The sequence below is a fragment of the Diuraphis noxia genome, unplaced genomic scaffold (assembly GCF_037042655.1).
Source record: "Diuraphis noxia isolate RWA-SAM2 unplaced genomic scaffold, SU_Dnox_SAM2 contig0003, whole genome shotgun sequence".
Lineage (NCBI taxonomy): Eukaryota > Metazoa > Arthropoda > Insecta > Hemiptera > Aphididae > Diuraphis > Diuraphis noxia.
The window spans coordinates 45,529,288-45,554,655 of NW_028301713.1; the positions used below are offsets into that span (position 1 = coordinate 45,529,288).

Here is a 25,368-nt window from a genome sequence, read left to right on the forward strand (position 1 = left end):
AAACTGTTTAATGAACTTTATTAAAAAAAATTATTAATATATTTGTATTAATAAGGTTGAACAATTTATTATAAATTAGTCATTAAACCTTCATTAAATATGTTATATTATTAAAATATATTGCTAGTTAAAGTCTAAGTCCTAATTTATAATTATTACTTATATATATTTATATAATTTAAGTAATTAGTTTGATTAATATCAAATATGTATAATATGTTTGAAGTTTGACTGTTCATTAAGCTTGAATAAAAAATAAATTTTTTATTGATACCTATATCTTTATGTTAGGCCATTGTAGTAAGTTTATAGAACTTATTATTACTTCTCATGTATCAAGCAATAAGTAATAATGTATGTAAATTGTAAGTATATGTAAAATATTTACGCCACCTTCTTGTGGCTTCTTAAGAATCGCCACTGCTTTATGATAAAATACAATTTTAAATGTGTGCATATCTTTTTTTTAATTTCATCATCTTGTATAGTTAAATGTATCTCAGCTTAACGAGATTTCATGACTGTTCATAACTGCGTTGTACAATCGGGTGATTTGTGAATCGTTATCACACACGACTTCACAAGTAGACATTTCTAACACTTTCTTGTGATTATTTTACGTAATATGCTTACTTGTCTTACTTCCTTTTTTTACCTACTATATACCAATATATTATATATTTATATGCAAACTGTAACTCTATATTATTATATACTAGCCATTAGGACGTCCATATCGAAACCTCTTTTTTAATTTTGCATTTTAATGAGTGATTAACGTAAACAATTGTAAATTATATGTCATTACCAGGGCTTAAATTGTGTAATACTAAAATAACTGTAATATTCACTATTATAACGCCAAAAAAATCTTATAACAAACGCTGTAATATGTACTAATGGCATGAAATTTAGTAAAAATTGAACATATATTCTGTTCAAAATTAAAAAAAAATATATGTACGATGGATTTTCTAGACAAAAATATATAAATACGAGCTATACAACCGATAAGGAGTCATAATATTTAACAGTTCAATAGGTCAATTAGTAGATTACTTAAAAATAGATTGGTTTTAATATTACAAAAATGTGGTTATGTACTCGTATTTACCATTTGCTTATGGATTCAAATTAAATATATAATTCTAATAAATGAAACTTTTATATACACATATATTATAAGATATATTTATTTATATATATTTTTACTATATAAACTAAATTCATGAAAATACAAAATAAAACGTTATATTACCTAATATGCGAGTTAACAAAAAATAGCACTGAAAACCTAAAATACATACTTCAAATATGCAAAAAATACCAGTATAAAATTGCATATTTGGAATCCTTGATACACAAAACAAATTTATAGCTCACTCTGATATTTTTATCTGTTTTTTATAGTAATTAGCAAATGCTATAAAGTCCAAGCTCTGATTATAACTATTTAAATAAAACTGTATAGTATAATTTCAAAACTGGGTTTTGTGTTTGGACAAAACTAGGTACCTATATAAATGTGTTAAAAACGTATGTAGACTTAACGGTGTTTATGATAGAAGAAATCATTGAAAATTATATAATTTGTCACTGACAACGTCGTGCAAGATCAGCAATAATTAATAAATGTAAATGTACATATAACTACTATATAAAACCAAAAGCCCTAAATGAGCTTTTTGAAAACCCACAGTTTATGACCAATTTATATAAAATCTTTTGTCAATAGATTCAACAAGGTTCATAGTGTAATATATTATAGACTTAGTACATTATATTACTAACATTTTTCTTTTCAAAAGATTAATGTTGAATATAATAAGTTTAATTTTTATTTATTAATGGCATTTTTACATTTGGTACATAAGATTTTATATAGTTTAATATAATGTTGTATTTATTTATTAATATATGACTAAATATTAGTAATTAACTACTACCTACTAACCTACTATAACAGCTCAGATTTAAACATTAAAATTACATATAATTTTTAGTGTACAAAACTTAGTTGAATTTCATATAAAATATATTTATTATTAATTCATATTTATCTATTTTTTTATAGGTATAGGTAAATAAAAATGTTTATTTTATCATTTATATGCATAAATAATTACTCAAAATATTTTTTTTATTAAGAATAAACCCTCGGCGACATCGGCCATTGGGAACAATGGAATTCCGTTATTTACATCTAAAATTTACAGTATTTAAATTTGAATAAGTGTACATTTGTTTTTTTTTTAAATTTTGTTTTGAAGTTCTGCCGATGAGATGAAGTTAAATGTGACTGCGAGTGAAGAGTTGTTGTGACCGAGTGATTCTACCAGGTGTTCGGGAAGATTTGATTCCAATCTTGAATCGGTATATGATAGACATTCAGTCATTATGTGTTTAACTGATAGGTACGTGCCGCAAGTTGTGCATATCGGGGGATTATTTTTACTCATTAAATAACTGTGAGTGATCTTGGTGTGGCCGATCCGTAGTCTTGTTAGTATAACTTCAAATTTTCTAGGAAGGTGTTTGGGATGAGGCCATGGGAAAACATTTTGTTTAATTTCGTGTAGTTTAGTGCGCGCGGAATTCCAGTTTGTCTGCCATAACTTGGTACAATGCTGGACAATTAAGTATGTTAAATCTTGTTTGGACACGAGCTGAACTGCTGATGCTAAGGGGTTAGTAATTGCGTCTTTTGCTGCATTATCGGCCATCTCATTTTCGATGATACCAGAATGACCCGGTATCCAGCAAAGTTGAATGGTATTTCCTTTTTCTTTCCCTTGTTGAAGCAGATTTTGAACCTTTATGTTTAACTCATTGGTGTTTTGTGAATTCTTTATGTTATTTATCGCGCTGAGAGAATCTGAAAAAATTGTTGCTTTTGTGATGTTTGAGTCAATTGCTAATTGAATCGCTTTGAGAATTGCGAATGATTCTGCAGTAAAAATAGAACTTGTATTAGGTAGCTTGTATATGAGCTTTATGTTATTCCATATTACTGAAGCTCCGACCCCTACTTGATTTTTTGAGGCATCTGTATATATTCTTTCATCCGGTAAGTTATGTAGTATTTGTAGATATTGCTGCTTATACGTTTGATTATTTGTGGAGTCTTTTTTAAATTCTGATAGATTAGTGATGGCGGCTATTGAGTGAATCCAGGGAGGTGTTGTTAGTTGAAGTGAAGGGAGGATGTCGGAGGTCTGGAGATTGTGATGTTTCAATAATGATGATAATTTTTGTAGATTAGGAGTAAAGTTTAGAATTGATGAAGATGCTAATTTTGCCTCGTATTTGAGAGCTATCTGAAGTCTTCTTACTTCTAGTGGAGGTATTCCTGCGAGGTTGAGTATGCTTAGGATAGGGCTAGACCGATATGCTCCAATGGCCATTCGAAGACCCGCATTGTGTATTACGTTCAGTTTTCTCGTGACTTTTTTTTCTGAGTTTCCCCTTATATAGGAACCGAAATCCAATTTAGACATGATTAGTGATTTATATATTTGTATAAGTTCATTTGTTTTGGATCCCCAAGAAGTATGAGCAAGCACCTTTATTATGTTTAAGCGAGGGGCAGTGGAATCTTTTAGGTTGTTGATGTGGTGTGTCCATGTTAATCTAGTATCTAAGGTAACTCCTAAAATTTTGATAATATTTTTTTCTTTGATATGTTGTTGGCCCATGTTTAAAATCAGTGAAGTGTTTTTTTTTTTTTTTTTAGTGAAAACTATGCTTTGAGATTTCTCTGAAGAGAAATTGAAGCCCGAAATTTTCGACCATTCAATGAGGTTTTTGGTTGTGCTCTGTAGCATATTTCTAACTGTTTCAAAGTTGCGACTACTGCAATAAAAATTAAAATCATCAGCATATAAAGAGGCTTTAACGGGTGATTCTATGTTATTAGTGATACTGTTGATGGCGATAAGAAAAAGTGTAGGGGATAGAGATGACCCTTGAGGTACCCCATTTAGTTGTTCGTATTCTTCTGATAAGATATTGTTAATTTTGACTTGAAATGTTCGAGTGTCAAGAAAGTTGCAAATAAAATTATAGAGTTGTCCGATACTAAGGATTTTGTTAAGGTTCTGAGTGATGAGGGGTTTCCATGTTGAATCATACGCCTTCGATATGTCCAGGCTTACCATTCCCATGTATTTTTTGTTGAGGAAAGTGTTTTGAATATCGAAATAAATTTGTGATAAGCTGTCGTTTATTCCTTTGCCTTTTCTGAACCCGCTTTGTTCGGGGACCAAATAATTAATTTTTTCCAAGTACCACGTAAGTCTCAGATTTGCTATTTTTTCCAGGAGTTTGCACATCGTATTCAGCAGTGAAATGGGTCTATATCCTTCTGGGGAAAATTTGTTTTTATTTGGTTTATTAATCGGAATGATCATACTGTTTCTCCATTATTTTGGGAAGTCGTTGTTATCCCATATCCAGTTGAAAATTTTGAGTAATGTTCTTAGAGTTTTTATGGAGAAATTGTGAATGAATATAAATGGAATGTTGTCGGGACCGGGGCTTTTACTTGTGCATTTTCTTAGTACGAATACAAGTTCGTCCAACTCAATTGATGAGTTTAGGTGCAGTTGTGTGATGTCGGAGGGGGATACATTAAAACTCCTAGGTATTCTATGATCAGTAAGATTGCGGTTGCGCAAGTCAGGGTGGTAATTTGAGTTACTAGAGTTTTCTTTAAAATGTTCACCTAACTTTGAAGCGATCGTGAACGAGTCCGTTATCAATTCATGGTTTTGTACCAAATTAATAGTGTTATGCCTTTTGCGGCCTTGAAGACTCCGAATCTTGTCCCACATCAACGAAGGGTCGGTTTTTGCATTAATGGAGTTTATGAAGTTTTGCCAGGATTTCTTTTTGCTGTTTTTGACCATAAATCGGGTTTTGGCTCTCAATTCTTTCAGTTTGATATGATCTGATGTTGATTTTGAGGTTAAGATAGTTTTAAGAGCTTGGTTTTTTTTTTTACGCATTGTTTGATGTCGTCATTCCACCACGGTACGCGGGGGCCTGTTTTTTTTTTATTTGAATATCCAATAGTTTTTTCAACCGAGCTTATTATGGACCTAGTAAAGTCTAGGACAATATCATCGATATTTGAATTGTTGTCAAATGGGCAGATAGCGTTGATAACAAAATCGAGATATATCGAGAAAAGTGACCAGTCAGGCTTTTTTAGATTCCATCTGGTAGGAGTGTCAATGCTTTGATGAGCGTTTGATAAGATTTGTATGCTAATAGGAATATGATCGCTGTTGTAAATTTCTGGGAGCACTTGCCCTTGAATTCTTTGGGCAATAGTGGGTGTTGAGAAAGAGTGGTCGATTGCTGATAGATTTCCGTTGCTAGGATTAATTCTAGTCTGTTCGTTGTTATTAAGAAGTACTAGGAGGTTGTCTTGTATGAGTAACTGTTCGAGAATTTTTCCCCTATGGTCCGTTTTGTAAGAACCCCATAAGCTGTTATGGCTGTTGTTAAGTCTCCAACTAAGATAAATGGGCGAGGTAATTGACCGATTAAGGAAGTCAGGTCTTCGAGTTTGAATTGAGTTAGATTGGGAATATATATGTTACAAAGGGTGATTTTGGATTCGAGAGTTATGGATACTGCTACTACTTCCAGGTTTGTGATGATTGGTATTCCTCCCACGGTATATTGTTGTTAATGAAAATGCAGACTCCTCCGCTTGCTCTGAGGTAGTTTTGACGGTTTTTAATTACACTGTTATAGTTGTTAAGCTTAGGAGGGGGATCATTAGATTTTAGATTTGTTTCTTGTAGACATATCGCAATGGGTTTGTGTGCATTGATTATTAATTTTATGTCATCAAGATTCCTGTAATGTCCATTCAGATTCCACTGAATGATATTGTTTGTGAAAGATTGCATTTATTTTAATTTTAATTTATATTTTGAGTAATTGAGATTGTGGATAATTTAAGAACATATTTTGTATGAACGAAGAGTGAGTCTATTCTTGATGCTACTCAGAGGAGAGAGCTTTATCAAGGAGAGCAGTACAGAGTCTAGTTAATCTATTTTTTATACCTTGGTTTCTGATTTTAGACTTAATGATCTCTATGTATTCGATCATTTCAAAGCTTGTTATGTTGAAATTATTAAGTACTGTATCTGGGTTGGATACGCCGATGGAGTTTTCAACTATGTATTTGAACTGTTCATAATTTATTTTTTTATTGGGACTTTCTTCGAATCTAGTTTTAGCAGGTTCAAGCAATTCATCAAGTTGTGTTATAAGATTTTCAACAGATTTGTTGCGTTTAATTTTTTTTGTTGCTGGTTGAGATGTTTTGGTTGATTTGGAATTAGAAGGGGTAATTTCATTTGAGGTTGTGTCTTGAGGTGAAGATTTAGGCGGAGGAGAGTCGATAGTTAAACTTGAGGAAGTTGAGGTGAGTGCTGGTCTTTTTTTCATGCTGGTTGTAATAGGTGCTGTTGCTGTGTTATCATCCGTTGAATCTTCACACGCTAGTGGGTCATCAATGATGGATGATTGACTTAAGGTACGTGGGACGCTGAACGACTTAATGTCAACATTTTGGTCACCAAAGATATCACACATGAGTTCGTTTGTTCTTGTTCTATCATCAGTGGTATTAGGGTTGCTATATGGTTCGTTATAAGTTGGAGCTTCATGCATCTTGGTGCTATGGGCTTCAAGAGGTGGATTTTTACATTGTTTCGAAGTGTGACCTTTGAGTTTGCATAAATAACAGAATAGTGTGTCGTCGGACAGAAAAATTATATGAGGGATATTTTCGTGGTTAATCAGGAGAGAGCTAGGAAGTTTCTGAAAGTCGTCCGGATTTATGTAAACCTGACGTCTGAAGCTAAGTATGTGAGCCAGTTCTGCGATGTTGAATCCTGCGTTGATGTGAGTTATCGGTGATGCAATTTGGATGTTGAGTGATTTTAAATAAGATATGATGTCTTCGTTTGGTATAGCTGGGGAGACATTAGAGATTATGATTCTTTTAGCTGGGTTGATTAATCGTCTAATTTTAATTGTCTTTTGGTCGTTTAATGTGATATTGGTGTGATTATCAATGAGAAAGTCAACAGTATTTTTGTCATTGAAATATATACAGAACCTGTTGTTCGATATGCGTGAGACAAATTTTATGTTTTTCGGAGGTACTAAATCTATCGAGTCGAAGACAATTGCGTATTCTTTTTTTGGTAACGAAGTGTTGAGAGAAATTTCGGCAAAAGATTTTTTTCCGGTGAAGTATTTATTTGATTCTGTGTTATAGTTTTTTTGCGATATAGGATTAACACTTGATGCACTCTGTATACTGTTGGTCACGTCAATTAAATCATGATTATAGATATTTGAATCGGTATTTTTAATTGCGTCGTTGTTAATGTCGTTATCGGAGTATTGTGCTGTTGTTGGTAGCTCATTAGTAATTTTATCTGCTGTGTTGGCTGTGTGTACTATATTGGGCATTGTAGCGTTTGGATTATTGTGAGAGGTTTTGGATGATTGAGTAAGTCTATCTTTCAGACTTACGGTATTAGTGGGCGAATCCCCCATTTTTGGGGTGAGTTTTAATGAGGGACCGAAATGGGTACAAAAAAAACTTCAGATACGAAAAAATTCATATTACCTGTAATAACACGTAGATACACTGATTGCTTCGATAGCTATAAATGCGAGAATGCGATACGATAAACGTGTTGTACTGTCGAAGGTGAACACGTGTCAAAATATTTTTATATATTTGTAATAATCACAATTTTTTTCAAATAATAATAAATTGTGTTTCCCACTCAGATCAAAAAAAAAATATTCGATAATGTTAAAAAGATTTACAAACATTATTTTCACATTTATATTATAGAATAAATTGAATAAAAAGAACTTTTGTAAGTTTATGAATATATAATATATGAGAAAACTAAAATGCAACAAAGTTATAATTATATTATTATTATAATACATTATGTATATCAACATAATATTATAAAAAATAATAAATTAACGTTAAAATAAAATGTAATGGTCGTTTATTGTAATATACATTTTCAATTACTACCTAACTACTTATGGATCACTGAATATAATTCAAAGTTTCTATTTGAGAGAAATAAAATATACTGATAGTTTCTTACCATATGATTTTTTAAACTAATAACTAATTAAAAATACGTATAACTTATGAGTATTGTGATTGTAATAATAGTCTTGTGCAAATAAAAATATGTTTGATTTAAATAATTTGTATACACAACTTTTTACTAACATACTTAGATTTTAAAACTTTAAAAAATCTTAAATTATCAGCTGAAATGAAAAATCTTAAAATGTAATGAATAAACTTTATGTGATATTTATAATTTGCATAAATAAATTGAAGAAGTCGAATTAAAATTCAAAAATAACTTTACATATTCCCTTCGTATCTTTAATTTTATGTAAATATATTTAATGGGAAAATACTACATATAAATTGACTAAAATAACTAATAAGAAATACTGTCTAAGACAGGAAATATATTTTGTAAACTAACTTTACATTTATACGTAGTCTACAAATTTGTATTATATAGGTTTTTTAGACACACATGAGTAATACAATTTACAATAATGTGTTTTTTCCATGATCATTTTCTATAAAAGGAGTTTTAGACATACATGCTCTATAATTTTATATTACACACTAATGATAGTTTACAAGTCATTCATGGAATTTCTTACTACTTAGGTTTTTTGAGAATTGCAAAAAGATTAACGAAAAACTATTTAAAAACAATGCAATTTTATAAAAAAATTTTACTTATTTATGTAATATTTGTTATTATAATTCATATATATATTTATATATATTATATATTAAAAGATAAATTCAAAATTATATTCTGATGAACTCAGAAAATTCAACATTACCACTAACATGAATGAAGTATTAGGACTAGGCATCGAAAACTTCGCAAATATGTTTTTGTTCCTAAGAAAAACCGACCTATTCAATACCATTTAAACCTTCTACTAACAATAACCATAATAGGTATTAATATAAGTAGAAATCACACAAAACTAACACCATATTAACTGTATAATTTTAATTCTAGAAATCACTTATCATGTAATAAACAAAAACTAATAGCCTTTGTTGTTGATGTTTTTAAGTTCAAAAAAAAAAAAAAAAAAAAATTGTAAAACGCAAATTGACATAAATTATTTTTCTAATTTATTCAAATTACAACTTGTGTGTACCCCTGAAAATTGAAAGTACAAAATTTACTAATTAAATATTTGAATGTACATAAATTTTCATAAAATAGATACTGTTTTATCAATTTAAAAAAAAGAACTACAAACTCTTTAATATTTAATAGATAGTGTGGTTTCTGGTTTAAAATTAGATTTAGTTAGGTAGTAATTTAGCAGGGTTATTTATTTTGATATTTAAATTGAATGGTTGTAGGACCTTAACATTTTTAACAATCATTTTGTAGTTGACAATTCAGAACATTTTTTATTTTAAAACCTTACTTTTTAAAAATATACTTGAAAGTTTAATATAAGATTCCTAATAAGTTTTTATTAGTTAATATAATTTAAAAAAAAAATTTAGCGTACATCTATTTACACATTTTTCATGAGAACTTGAAGTTTAAAATTTTACGACATTGGTGATATTAAACAAATTTTAATGATTCGAGTTATTATTAAAACTCATAAAATAATTAACTTTTTGGTATGGTGGGATTCACGCAATCACGTTTATTATTATTTTCAATACCTACACACAATACAATTTTATAAATATTCAGACTAATTTTAAACTATTTATATCGTTATATCTTAATATACATAAGCATTGTCATCCCTACAAGTTATAAATTAACGAATAACAATAATAAAATACAACACAATAGGCTTGCTATATTTTTATAATAATAAGCTTAACCTATCCTATTTCTAAAAGTATTAATGTAGAAGTCCGAGGGTTAGTGAAAAAAGATATTGCGCTGGATAGCTTGTAACACCACTAAAAAAACACTCCTTAAATATTATAAAAACTTAATTATTTAATGATTTGTACTTTATGTCATATATCTACCTACTTAATTAGTATAAAATCATAAATTAGATCCCTGCATAATTAAAGGACAATATAGGGGTTAGCTTGTTCGGTAAATCGCCCTGTATATATTTTGGACCCCAACACGTTGCATGATGTATAAATCATAAATAAATACACACACGTATATATATGTATACATTCACACAACTGCAAATATCTCCGGAAACGTTGTGTGTGAATGCGCGTATATATTTAAATGTTCTCGTCAAAAGCTCGCACATTACTATTCCCGTGTTGTTTCAGTGGCCTCAGTTCGCTTTTATTTGCCAGATTCAACGCTTCCTCCACTGCACCGGAACGGTGGTGACTGGCCCAAAGAATTATTACATTGTTTGTATTGTGCGTGCGGATTTCCATCATCAGACGCACGAGTTCGCGACTCCTCGGTCTGCGTCCCGGAACCAGTAAAAAACTAAACGGAATTACGAAGACGAAGAAAACTGAATGTAACCAAGTCGGTGGTTTTATCGTTGTTTGATGTAGACAAAAATAAAACAAAAAGAATATATAATAATAAGTAATAACATACCAAAAATGACAAAATGTATAATAATATTATGATTAAGTTGCGCTCAAGTTCCATTTAATGTCTACACTTAATTTTGTTCACCTACTTAGAACATTTTATTTTTTAAAACAAAGAAAAATGGTATTGCGTGAAGCACTTGCAAGTATAAGTTACCTATATCATTAAATATATTCACTAAATATGGGTATGTGTGGATTTATATATGTTCAAATAAAAGAATAACTTTTTATCACTGGTTTTATAGGTTGATTATTTTTTTAATAACTACAACATTTTTAATCTGTTATGACCATAGACCTTATACTCATATAAGGTCTATGGTTATGACAGACACATAATATCTTTCTAAAATTCTTGATGCACAAAAATAAAATATATTTACACTACTCAAATAAATTAATAATTATTACATGATTTTATAATAATATAGTCAACATTATTTAGGAACCTACCTAGTACCTAGTTTACTAACGAAAAAATTTATATTTAAAAAAATTGTAAAAATCAGCCATTTGACTTAAATTATTTTTTTTACCATATAATTTTTTCTAAAAATCAGATTTACAAATTGGCTATATTGAATATTTCGAAAAAAATTTTTATCAATTTTTAAGTTTTTTATTTTCAGTATTAAAAACTAAAAAATAAAAAATGTATTCTAAAAATGTAGCGCAAGTGTCTATGAATTATATTTAAAAGAAATTTTTTTAAATTATTGATTAGAACAAAAGTTATTTCATTTGTCAGATCTCTGTGGGACATCCTGTATTTCTGTGGTAATATATTTTATTTATAATTACTCAGAAAGAAAATAATTTTATTTAAAACTATTATTTGAAATTCCTTTTTAGCGAAAGCAATGGATCAATATGTAGATCAAATGCAGTTTTTATATTCATAATATCAGTTTTTTTCATAATTATTTATCATAGCCACATTAAATTGTACTGTGGGCCACGAATTAATCACTTCCGTGTTAAATAGCATAATTTGGTATTAAGTGAATTGCAATAATAAATTCAAAGGTACTATTAAGTTCAATTCGATTTTTTTTACAAAAATTAAATCGATCTACTTTAATACAAATGGTAAAATAAATAAATTGTATATTAAGTAACAATATCATAAAATATAGTTACTAATACAGGGTGCTAATAAAGACCGTTTTTGCTTAGAACAGTTTTTCATAATAACAGTATTATGTACCTACCAGATGGTTCATCATTGAATTCATATTCAACATAATATACATTATATAGTTACTGTAAGCGATGTCCCTAGCAAAATTGTTGTTCGGGGTAACCACGATTTTGATGGATATTTCTAACGACAAGTGGACTGTATGTGTTTAATTAAAATATACCTACATGTCCTACATATAAAATATGTATACAAAGAATGTATTTGAAATATAACCAAGTCAAAATAAGTTAAAAAATATATCAAATAATAATTGTACGAAATTACAATACAATAAATTATAATATTTAGAAATTAAATTATACTAATAAAAGAACAATAAGAAAATTAAAGTAAACAAAAACTCTTACCGCGTACTGCGCCATTTTCTGAAATCATTCGTATTTCATCTGGATTGGTGTAATCGAGACGTACTGGCATCGGTCCACGTCGCTGGTCATTTGGAATTACTCCATTGGGAATAAATGATGAATATTACGATAGCCAAGAAAAATAAACACATGCTAAATACCTATACCGAATAACAATTCTTTGGGGACTCGTTTCGTGATGTAGTGTCGACTAAGAAACTGAAATATAGCAATGATTGCAATTGACTCGGTTCATTTTACAATAAAAATAAATTGACTTATCAGATGCAATAAATTAATTTTATAACTGAATTGTATAATATTACCAAATATTAAATAATGGATAGTATTTTTTCGTTAAATTATTATATGATATTTTATTCTAAAATTGATTATTTGGTTTGAAATTATATCATAAACGATCACAGTATTTCTATATTAACTTGTATATAGGTAAATAATATTACCTATCTATTACAATTTAAGTTGTAGAATTTTTCGATTTATATAACATATTTTATAACTCAGATTACAAAGTCCTTTCCGTGATTAGATCAATAAATTGTTATGACATTCACAACTACCTAGTTTAAAACCATATGAATCAATGCAATGAGTTATGTTAAATCTTTTACAAGTTTACAAGTATTGACCAAAATACAAACAACAAAGTGATTTAACCATTGTTATATCCGACACAACAGTTATCATTTTTTTAAATTTTATAAACTAAGTGATTTAAATGTATACCCCCTAATCTATACATAAAAGGCAATTTTAAATATTAATAACGAATAATATTTATTTATTGAATTAATACAAACGATAAACGGTAATTACAAAGAACTGAAACATGTTATATAATACTTTATCTTAGAAATACAATTATGAAGTCGGGGCCTAGTGTGGCACAGTAGTTTCACTGACAGCCACTAAATATGCAGCGGTCAAGCATCATCTGACATTACTAGTTTGTTATAAGATGGGTGACTGGGTATTTAGTGATTTTCTTCCTCGCCATTGTTCCACGTGTTCTCAACCTCCGTAACCCCACTAGAAAAATGCTCATGTTGCAGATGTTAAATTCCAATAAAAGAAAAAACACGAAGACCTCTTATTTTAGTATTTGTATATTTTAAATTCATTGTTAATTACGAACATAAAATTAATTATGAAATTATCTTTTGATTATTAATTTTATTATATCAACTCACAATAATGGTTCGTATTTTCAACTACAATACTCCTTTTAAAGAATCAAAATAAATAATATAATAGATTATATTATCATATTGACACATCATTAGATTTTTTTAAGTTCAGCGTTCAATTTCAGTTTTTGTATAAAGATCTTTTGGCACTATAGGTTAATATTCTTCAAGTACCAAGGTCAGAATATAAATATCATTCATTAAATATTAATAGAATATTAAAATAATATGATAAAATATTAATATTTTTTTTTATCATTTAAATAAGTATCTGATTTAAATAAATTATGTAAAAAAAAATATTAATAATTTTCAAAAAGCGACATACTCTAACCACAATGAATACTAATAAAGTAATAACTAATAATCTAATCAAGCATCCTAAACATATCACATATAAGCATACTGTTACAGATTTGAAAATTAGATAAATAACCTAACGTTGTTAAAAAGTTAAATAAGCCAAGGTAATTTTTTTCTTTAATTCTTAATTACCCATAATTATTTTTTCTAATTTATTAACTTGGCTACTTAATAAATTATAAATACTTAGCTGTTTCCAGTTGATTTGTAAAAAAAATAAGTCTAGTTAAAATCATGTTTTTTAAATTTCCAATTAAAATTAATTAATTAATTTTCTATATTTAATTACTATGTGTGTAAATAATGACTCCAAACGTATATAAGTAAAAACTATTTTTTTTTTTTTAATCATTTATTTAATAAATATGTTGGTGATTATCTACTACAGCTAGTGTACAATATGAAAAACTAATAAAGATTGTAAGTTGCACTATATTACAATATCATATATATGTTGATCTATATCGTTGTTTAAAAAAAAATTATGTATCATATTTTAAACTGAGTTAGACAAATATTTTTATAATTTATATCTCATACCAGGTATTTAACGTATAGTTTAGGACTATCAGCGATAACTTAACTTGACTAACTCAGAATTTTTTTTTTTTCATTAACTCACCAAATTTTTATTTATTAACTGCTAAATAATAATAAATAATATTCAAGCATAGATATCAGTATTAATGATTGATATGTAATGCCTACCATAAATTATTTCAATTTTGAATTAGATTAAAAATTAAGTTACGTAATAAGTAAAAGAAAAGATGAATCAATTATATTACAATATTTTTTTTTAATTTACTATGAAATTAATAAAATATAATTGTATGCTTAAATATTCAAAAAAGTGAGACACTTAAAATAAATAAATCATACTTAACACTCAAATGTCTATAAACTAATTTGGTCATAAAAAATAATGATCAATAGTCACAAAGCCAATAAACTTAAATTGAAAATTTATATTATTATTATTATTATTTAAACATTTTAAATGCTTTAAATATTTAATTATTTTTAGACAGTGTTTCAAGTTAATAAACTTTTCCAATTTCTCTTTCAGAGGAATGGCTATTTATAAAATTTGACTATAGGAAACTATAACTATTTCAGGATAATGTATTTGTTTCGGTTAACACATTTTTGTACATGATTAATAAATATTAAATGTGATTCAAATAATTTTTAATGAAACGTACTACGCACATGCAATTTAATCATATTTCTCGTCAAATCTAGTACAAATGAAAATCGCATATTAATTTTCAAAGTTAATATATTAATATTAAACATTTAAAAAATTCATTCAATTCTTAGTTTCAAAAAAACTCTATTAAATCAGTTGTTCTTATTTTTTTATTTTTTTTTTGAAACAGATTGAATTATAATAAAAAAAAAACTATTGATAGCAATCATAATATATAAAAATATAAATCAGGCACTATTTCTAAATATAACGTGTATTGTGACTTTGTACTTATATAGTTATATATATATATATATATATATTATATAGTTATAAATGTTGAGTTTATGAGTTAAATAAAACTTAAAAAGTAGGTAGATAAAATTTTTTTGGCACAAATATCATTGATACTTAGAAATTCCAACGCTTATTTTTTTCTGAAATACACTGATAAAACAAAAAAACATTTTTCAAAATTGGTATTCAGTAAATAATCATGTTTTATAGCTGATTTTCGTTAGTTTTACTCAATGTATTGTTTTGATAAGTAAAGTCGACTCTCGATAATTCAAACGTTCAATAATTTGAAACCTGAATCATCCGTTCAACGCTCGGTAATTCGAATTATAGTCACCAAATATAAAAAATTAGGATATAATGAAACTAAATTCGATAAAGCAGAAGACCTTACAGATTTCTTCAAAAAATAATAATCTTTTGTGATCATAATTTAATTTATATACTGTATAATATTTATATATAAATTATTTAAATTACAATTTAAAAACAATACATAACTCCAATATGTACCACCTAATTTGCTGAAATAATTAATGATTAAGTACAATAGTAGTATATAATAGAGCATTCAGAAGGCTGCCCCTTGCAACCCTTGCAACCCTTGCAACCCTTGCAACCCTTGCAACCCTTGCAACCCTTGCAACCCTTGCAACCCTTGCTGCCCTTGCTGCCTTGCTGCCCTTGCTGCCCCGCTGCCCTTGCTACCCCTCATCCTCGTCTTTACTCATCCTCGTCGCCGCCCGATCACGCACGTACGCGACGTATATTTACCCCACCCCACCTCATACACCTCCTGAACCCGTCTACTCATCACGTGACCGATACATATTTTGTATATTTACCCCCATAACATTACATCATAACATATAATGAAATCACTAGCTTTCACGAAATTTAATTTTAGCTGTTAATGAATAACCGATCTATAATACAAAATATCTTAATCGTTTAACAACAACAAATTAAAATACCTATTAGTGAATAACATGCAATGGAATCACTAGCTTTCACGAAATTTACTCTTACATCGAATAACCGATCTATAATACAAAATATCTTATTCGTTTAACAACAAATTAAAATACCTATTAGTGAATAACATGCAATGGAATCACTAGCTTTCACGAAATTTACTTTTACATGTTTAGTATGATTTAAATAGAATTATTTAATTATATTTTAAATATCATCAACTATAATATTATTATGAAAGTATTAACCAGTATAACACATACTTATCATTTCCATGTTTAATATATCACAAATACAATTATTTATTTATATTTTAAATATCATCAACTATATTATGAAAGTATTATATAGTTAAATGAAACAATACTATTACTGTAACCAGCTATTAATAATGTCTTAATCGCTTACACGTTAGCTCTATATTGTATCTCATACCAATTAATAGACTCATCAACACACATATTGGCTCTGTAAGAACCGACATTCATTCAGTCTGTTCTCAGTCTTACACAATTGTAATTCTGCTCTACGTTTCTATCAGTCTTATAAATTGTTCTGATATTCGCTCTACGTTTTTAAAGTCTCCTAACAATTATTTTACCGTTTACATTTATCTACTATTATTTTTCATTTACCTACCGTTAAGTGTTTTTTTCACAGTGTTTAATTTTAAACATTATATTATATTTTTCGTTTATTCCTTTACTAACTTAATATGTTTAACTGCGATCAGTGTCCGTCGGTGTTCGTGCGTAAATCCAGTTTAATCGTGCATCAAAATAAACATGCAGATGTACGTTTTCCATGCACTGTATGCCCTTCAACATTTTCATCCAACCCACATCTTATTAGACATTTGAAGAACATTCATGGTATGTATTAATAATATAAAGTTTTATTATTTCAACCTTATACAATATTAATTTAATATTTTTCCTAAGGTATCGTCAACGTTCCGACTCACTTGAGACCATTGCCAACTGCACCGATCATCGATCAACCAACACGATCAAGCGTGATTCAATTTACTCCAGCTCAAGTCCAGATTGCACCGGAAATATCTGTTCCCGATGTCCTGGCCGGTGGATCGAACATGTTAACCGAAGACGAAATGTGTATGGAAGCCATGGACGAATTTGAGGATACAGGTTAGTTTTAAAAAAATATATACGGAATATAGTTTTTAAAAATAAATTTTAAATATAAATTCTATATTTTTTTTATTTTTTCAACGCGTGATTTTATTATATAAATTCTATATTATTTTAAACTTATCAAGTGGTTTGTGAAGTGATCAATGGTATAATAGTTGGAGTATTTCGGCATTGTATCGATCAATTCACTCGTCGCATCCTATGGTATAATAGTTGGAATACTCCAACTATTATACAAGTTGTCAGATCGTTTGATAGATTTAATTTTTTCAACGCGTGATTTTATTCTATGATATTTATTTTATCAGCTTAATTAATTTCTAAGTTAAATTAATTTTAAAAATTATAAGTCAATACATTTTATTTTTCAGTCATGATTTTAAAAAGACATATATTATTTTATAAGCTGTATAGATTTTATTTCTCACTCGCAGGTTGATTAGATTTTTATTAGATTTATTTATTAGATATTGATATTAGGTATTTTTTATTTTTAAAGATTCTTACACCGTTGCCGTTAACGGGAAACGTGTTTCGACTGCTAACACCACCTCAGCTGCTAGGGTAAAAAAGACGCGTATGGAAATGGTGAAGGCCCCCGGATTCGTGGAAATTTCGTCGTCTGCGAGCCGTAAAATCGTGTGGTACTATGCTAAAAATATCGGTAATACAATGATTTATTCAGACTTTCTTCGACCCCTCATGCCTGAACTAATAAATTTATTAAAGACCTCCATACAAAAACACGCAATAAAATTTAACCTTAAACTCGAGGCGATATACAACCGGCCCAACGTCCCCAATTCATCGGAGAACCGGGCGTTCAAGACAGTAGCAGTTGAAATTTACCCTGACAGCGATTTTAGAACTATTGTAGAGAGGGCGTACATGAAGTTGGTTCAGGAGAAAGACGATTACATCGGGAGAGGAAGCGGTTTCGTCCTAGAGTCGATAGACGGACTATTAGTAGGGGTGTATAAATATATGCCGATGGGTGGATCGTCATATATTCAGTTACCTGAATATATCGACAGGAAGCGGGCCACCATCAACCCACAAAATATAGACCAGGAGTGCTTTAAGTGGGCAATTTTAGCGAGACATGTTACGGGGCCGTCGGCATTTCGTGTGGAGGGAGATAAATATAGTCAGCATGAGGGCAAGTACAATTTTGACGGTATTTCGTTCCCTACACCTCTGTCGGATATCGGAAAATTTGAGAAAAATAATAATAACGTCTCCATAAATGTATACGGCCTCGACAAAAAGTTCCAGGCGCCCCGTAAGTACCCAACGTACGAAGTGTATCCCCTGCGTGTGGTCGACGAAGAAAAAAAGGAACACTTCGACTTGTTGATGGTAACGGACGGTGACAACTCGCACTATGTGTACATTTCAAATTTTTCCCGGCTTATTCGCAAGCAGAAAACGAGACACAATGGGAGTGTCATTTTTTGTAAAAGGTGCTTCACGTCATTCGACAACCAAAATTTAAAATACAAGTTGAGCGGACAGGAGGCCCTGGACCAACACAAATTGATTTGCGGGGCGCACAAACCAATTTTACCGGAGATGCCGAAGGAGGGTGATTGTGTTGAGTTCAGGGCGTGGAAAAAGACAGTGCGGCATCCTTTCGTTATATACGCAGATTTTGAGGCGATCTTCGCGAAGTCGGAGGAGGCAAGAGGGTGTAGTACCACGATTATTCAAAAACACGAAGCGATGAGCTACGGGTTTTTGGTGAAGGCAAGCGATGACGTGCCGGCGGATTTATTGGTTCAACACGAGATACCGGCGGGGCCGGTAATCTATAGAGGTAGCGAAGACAGGACGGATGTGACGAGACATTTCATGGAGTCGATAGTTGAGGTGGCCCTGAAAATCGAAGGTCTGATGAAGACGAATATTCCTTTAAAAATGACTAAGGGTGAAGAAAAAACACACCAAGAGTGTATAGAGTGTAATTTATGCAAATGCATATTAGTCGGGGACGATAAGGTTAGGGATCACGATCATCTGACGGGCAAATTTAGGCAGACCTTGTGTTCTAGATGTAACTTAGAGTTACAACAGCCTAAATTTGTCCCCGTTTTTTTCCATAACCTTTCCAACTATGACGCCCATTTAATAGTAACGGAACTTGGGTATGATACACAGACTATCAACGTTATACCGAACAGTGAGGAGAAATATATATCTTTCTCGAAATATATAAGTAGTACCTTCACTGTTCGGTTTATCGACACGTTCCGATTTATGGCGTCGAGTTTATCGTCCCTGGCTGAAAATTTAGTTACACCCGAACATGAGAACTTCCGTGAGACAGCCAAACATTTTGTCGCCGGAGATATGCCGCTCGTGACTCGTAAGGGGGTGTACCCGTACGAGTACACGGATAGTTGGGAGCGGCTGGAGGAGACGAAGCTACCGAGGAAGAAGGATTTTTACAGTACATTGACAGAGACCGGGATTAAGGAGAAGGAGTTTGAACACGCGAATGAGGTCTGGGACCACTTCGGCTGTACGACGTTGGGTGAGTACAGTGACTTGTATTTGAAGATCGATGTGCTGTTGTTGGTGGACGTCTTTGAAAACTTCCGCGACGTATGCATGAGGGCTTATAACCTGGACGCCGCCCATTATTTCACCGCCCCAGGCTTAAGTTTCGATGCGATGCTTAAGTTCACGGGGCAAAAGCTCCAGTTATTGCATGATTACGATATGTTGTTGATGTTCGAAAATGGTCAGTATATTTTTTTTTTAAATTAATATATAATAATCTTATATATTTGTTATAGGTATACGTGGAGGATTGGTGCAGGCGAGCAAGCGATATGCAACGGCGAACAATGTAAAGACCCCGGGGTATGACGAAACGAAGGAGAAATCGTGGATAATATATCAGGACTGTAGGTTAGGTTACTACTAAACCTACAGCAGGCCATTAAGAATGGTTTGATAGTTGAAAGAGTAAATATTTGTATTTTATATGGTTTTAAACAGATTTTTAACATTTCTCTTATTTTTTATAGGTACATAGGGTTATTCAGTTTAACCAGTCGGACTGGTTAGCAAAATATATAGAGTTGAACACCGAGATGAGGAAAAGAGCTACAAACGCGTTTGAGAAAGATTTTTTTAAGCTGATGAACAACGCTGTATTTGGTATGTTACTTTATACTATTTATTATATTTTATTAATATTTTATTTTTACAGGTAAAACAATGCAGTCTAAAAGGAAAGAGATGAAGATGGAGTTGGTGTCGTGTGAGAGGAGATTACAGAAACTCATTAATAAGAGTACATTTAAACACTGTACTACTTATAATGAGAATCTTAACGCCGTAGCGCTTGAAAATAAAATTATAAAATTTGATAAACCTATATATATTGGTAAATATACTTTTTAAATTACACTTTTATCATATATTTATTAACATATTTATTATTTACAGGATTCGCTGTACTAGATATTTCAAAAACAATGATGTATGAGTACCATTATGATGTCATGCAGAGGCATTATGGAGACAGGATTAAACTAATGTATACTGATACAGGTAAATATTATATTAAAACTATACTCATGTATATAATATATTAATATCATTCTTTTTCAGATTCATTGATTTACCATGTCTATACTGATGACTTTTATATAGACTTGGCGGTCAACCATAACTTGTTGGACCGGATGGACACCGCTAACCTGCCCAGTGACCATCCATGCTATGTGGCGGAAAGAAAGAAGATCCCGGGATACTTTTCCGATGAGGTGGATGCTAATGTTATTACAGAGTTTTGTGCGTTGAGGGCAAAGTCCTACGCTTTTAATGTATATGCAGGAAAAGAGGATGCGGTGAGAGATAAGAACGACAAGGATAAAGTTGGTGGTGAAAAAATCAAAGCGAAGGGGATAAGAGGTCATGTGGTTAAAAACCACATGACTCTTGAGGATCATAGAAAGTGTCTGTTTGATGAAGAAGGAGTGGAATTATGTACAGAGAATGTTTCAATACGGTCATTCAATCATCAACTCATGACGATAAAGACTAAAAAATTAACATATAACAGCTACGATGACAAGAGGGTGGTGCTAGTTGATAAAATACATACACTAGCACATGGACACTATAGTATAGAGTAAGTTATTATAAAATATATATTTAAATTATTTTACTAACATTTTCTCTTAATTTTACAGAGGAGATGATATATGGTCTGAACTTGAGGAAGATGGAGGGGACTGGAACGAGGAAGAGAAAGGACTAATGAGAGAGCTTCTACATTACATAACCTGATTTTATATATTGTATATTTTTTTTATTGTAAATATTAATATATAGTTTGTTATATATTGTAAATATTATCATGTTATATAATTAAACTTGAGATAGATTAATGTGCATATTTTTGTAAATGCAGCACATAAACTTGAAATTATTGTAAATAATATATATGTTTTATTAGTTTTAAGTTAGATTAGTATATTTCTTGTATATATTTTTGTAAATGCAGCACATAAAATTGAAATTATTGTAAATAACATGTATGTTTTATTAGTTTTAAGTTAGATTAGTATATTTCATGTATATAATGTGTAATTGTTAGATGTTTAAGTTTTTTTATGTTTATAATGTATAATTGATAGATATTTAAGTTTTTTCATGTTTATAATCATGTTTTTCTGTTTCAGGTATAGATGGAAGCCAATATTAGTATAATTAAAAAACCTTAAAACATAAATATGTTAACATATAAAATAAAAAAACAATGTTAAAATATAATTATGTTTATTAAATAAAATGTATACAACACAATTTTTTAAGAATTATTTATAAACCATTTTCTTATAGCAAATACTTTATAGAATGTACATTGTTTAGGATTAAATTCCATATGAAAAATACAACAAGGTAGAGTTTCATCGTCACATATTTGGTCCAAACGTGGACATCCAAGGTCTTCGATGTTGATGAGTGCGACTTGAGGTATAAATTCCATAAGAAGTTGTTTTTTCTGTTCACCTTTGACATAAATGCATGTGAACTTTAATGAATTCAATATTCTACTTAGTTCTTCATACTCAACATCACCATATTCTATAGATAGTTTGTGATAGTTACGTTCCAACCACTTGTTAGTTTTTCGACTCTTATTGTCCTGTATAGTTTTTGAATTTTTAAAAATCCAGTGTTGAGTTGCCCATGTTTCTGTATCGACTATAGATAATTCTTTAATAAAATATTTATTGCCTGCTCCAAGAACGCATTGCATGTCTGCGATAGCCGACGACATAATTACAGGTTTATAACACTGACATAGGACTACCAAACACGATGGTGTATACAGCTCGACTGAAATTATTTTTCAATACCGCATGACTCTAACCAACTATTTTATTCTGAACAAAATCAAGTTTTCGTATTATTTTTGCTTTCCAGGATTATCAAACGTGAATTTAATTCTGAAATGTATGCTCCATGATTCGGTAATGAATTTTCATCAAATATTCCGGTTATACGATTTATTTCAGCTTTTAATTGGGCCACGTCAAGTCCCTGGATAGCGATCGCTGTACTAGTTTCTGCACAGTCATTAAATAGCTTCGACATACGATTTTCACAATTTAATAAAGACTTATTACTTGATTCAATATTATTTTCAAGCAATTGTATCTTATCACGTATATTAACAATATTACTTTTCAAAGTTTCAATTTCTTTTTGTTGGAGTTTCACGTCATTTAGTATCGTTTTGTTACTTGAGTGAATATCTGATATAATTCTTTTAGCATCGCTCGCCTGAGAACTACCGAACACGTTCATAGTTATAAAACGATTGACACTATTTTTTGACATCACGTGTATTTATCCAACTATTGTGTGTATTATCGAATCCTAACCACTTGACATACATTTGATTCTGTTTTTTACGTATAATTTTTTCAATTAAATATTCGTTTGGGAAATTAGTTTTGTTTATTTCTTCAGAGTAAAAACAACCTGCAATAGGTTTACCCATATAATCTTGTAGTTGATAAGTAACGGGTAATGTTTTATTTATTTTGATAATCTCGAATATTTCTGTAGACCAGTTTGGTAAATAACCTTTTGTGAACACACCCTTTTGTGTACTGATACGAACGTTATCGCCAACTTTAAACTTATTTTTTACAGTATTAATTTCACGATGTTTTATTACCACCGAAGCGGGGTTGGAATCTGCTTGTATTGGTGTCATTCCTATAGTTCTATGGTATGAATTATTGTATTCGTCAAGTAACTTTGGTAAAATTGAAACCCATTCGTGAGAGCCACGGGCAGTGAACTCCTTATACATTTTCCCCTTCAAAGTACGATTGAACCTCTCTGCTATGCTGGCCTTTAGAATACTGAAGGTCGAGTATTTATGTATGCCATACTTGATCATCAAAGCGTCGAAAGTGGTGTTGTAAAATTCTTTTCCGTTATCGAGTTGTAAAAGTTTCGGTGAACGATCGAGTAATATTGTAGCCATCGCGCTAGTAACTTCTTTACCCGATTTACACTTTAACGGTTTCGCCCAGGCTCGTTTAGTAAAACAGTCAATCACAACCAGGATGTACTTGTAACCACCATTTATCTTTGAATATGGTATCATTTCAACCAAGTCAGCTTGCCATAAATCATTTTTTCCATAAACGTTAACTCGACGCCTAGTGAAATTTTTCCTTGCTGGTTTGTGAAGTTCGTTAGCGATTCCCCGTTTAGACATCTGGAATTCGCTTTATTAGTCCGGCCTCGTGTAATTCATCGAAAATCGATATTATTTCGTTTGAAACACTTGTATTGCCAGCTGCTTTTGACGCGAGAAGTAGACGTAATCGGTCGACCAACTCGTTTGGATTGTCCCAATACACTAAGTTATTTTTCTGTAATTTTATAGACAGCTCGCCACCCGAGGGGAATAATTTACTAATAATTGTTAAATATTTAGTACCACCCTTTTTTATTTTATTTCCAACTGTAGATAAATGTACCGATGTTTGAGTTAATATAGATTTATACTCATCTAAATCGTTTTCGGTATAAACGAGTGGATTTTTCAAAAATAATAACTGTATAAGACCCGAGGTTAAGGTATAAACATTACTGTCGATAAGTAAAGTGTTTTCTAAGAATTTTACTTCTTTTTTACCCAAGATAATATATCCGTTTGGAAGTTTTTTCGGACCATAGATTTTATCCAAGTCTGTAGACTGAAACCAATTTTCAATTTCTTGTTGATTGTAGTCCAAAATCGAGTTTTTCGATTTATTGTCAGTATTTTCTTTGTTCAATCGAGGTTTATTTGATATTTTAGTTAAAGGATCGATAATTGGTTTTAATGTCTGTGTCATTAATTGTTGAACATTATCAGAACCGGTTTTTAATGCGATATATTTACGTTTAATACTTTCCTTAGCTTTAACTAACTCATCTAACACAGTAGTTGTCTCCGTCATGACTGCGTTTTAAATGATAATATTTATTATTTGTAGCGTCTTATATAACTACATAAGTATCAAACCCAAAACGATAACGCCCGTTATCACGCTCACTATCTTTACAAATAACAACAAATGTAAACCTCTCACGGTTCCAGCACGTCGCACAAAATTGTTTAAATTGTATATATGACATATCACCCGAACAGTGCTCGTTGTACACATGTTTTAAATTTGTTTCGTCCTGTTTGAATAATACTATTAAATTTGCATTATCACGTATAAGCTGTTTAGGGACTTTTGAGTAACTCTGGGCCAGATAAAATATATCTATTTTATTGTGACGACCTCGAGAAAAATAATCTCTTATAACGTTTTGGTGTTCACCAATAACATCGTCCAAGATAAAAATTGAGTTTGGTAAAACTTTCTCGGGTGGAATTACTTTATCATTCTCGAAAAAGGTAAAAATGTTCATACC

General features: G+C 30.4%; 2 protein-coding genes and 1 pseudogene across 2 annotated transcripts in view; 2 read left to right on the forward strand and 1 right to left on the reverse strand.

Annotated features, from left to right (window-relative positions):
- Positions 1 to 13,001: 13,001 nt before the first annotated feature.
- Positions 13,002 to 25,368, reverse strand: part of LOC107173683 (thiamine transporter 2-like) — a 40,972-nt gene continuing 28,605 nt past the window's right edge. Inside the window, exon 10 of the mRNA XM_089221996.1 lies at positions 13,002 to 13,279. Coding sequence (XP_089078122.1) covers positions 13,262 to 13,279 — 18 coding nt within the window. The 3' untranslated portion in view covers positions 13,002 to 13,261. The remainder of the gene's footprint in view (positions 13,280 to 25,368) is intronic.
- Positions 16,980 to 20,347, forward strand: LOC149057446 (uncharacterized). Its single transcript, XM_089222022.1, has 4 exons — positions 16,980 to 17,136; positions 17,206 to 17,412; positions 17,918 to 20,161; positions 20,217 to 20,347. Exons 1-4 carry the CDS (start codon positions 16,980 to 16,982, stop codon positions 20,345 to 20,347), a joined length of 2,739 nt encoding a protein of 912 aa, XP_089078148.1.
- LOC149057447 (uncharacterized) lies at positions 20,457 to 21,810 on the forward strand (annotated as a pseudogene).

Bases quoted from the DNA above. Each gene is read 5' to 3' on its own strand.
- LOC149057446 (XM_089222022.1), top strand. From the start codon at position 16,980: ATGTTTAACTGCGATCAGTGTCCGTCGGTGTTCGTGCGTAAATCCAGT. The intron at 17,137-17,205 runs GTATGTATTAAT...ATTTTTCCTAAG, and splicing joins ACATTTGAAGAACATTCATG to GTATCGTCAACGTTCCGACT. The intron at 17,413-17,917 runs GTTAGTTTTAAA...TTATTTTTAAAG, and splicing joins GGACGAATTTGAGGATACAG to ATTCTTACACCGTTGCCGTT.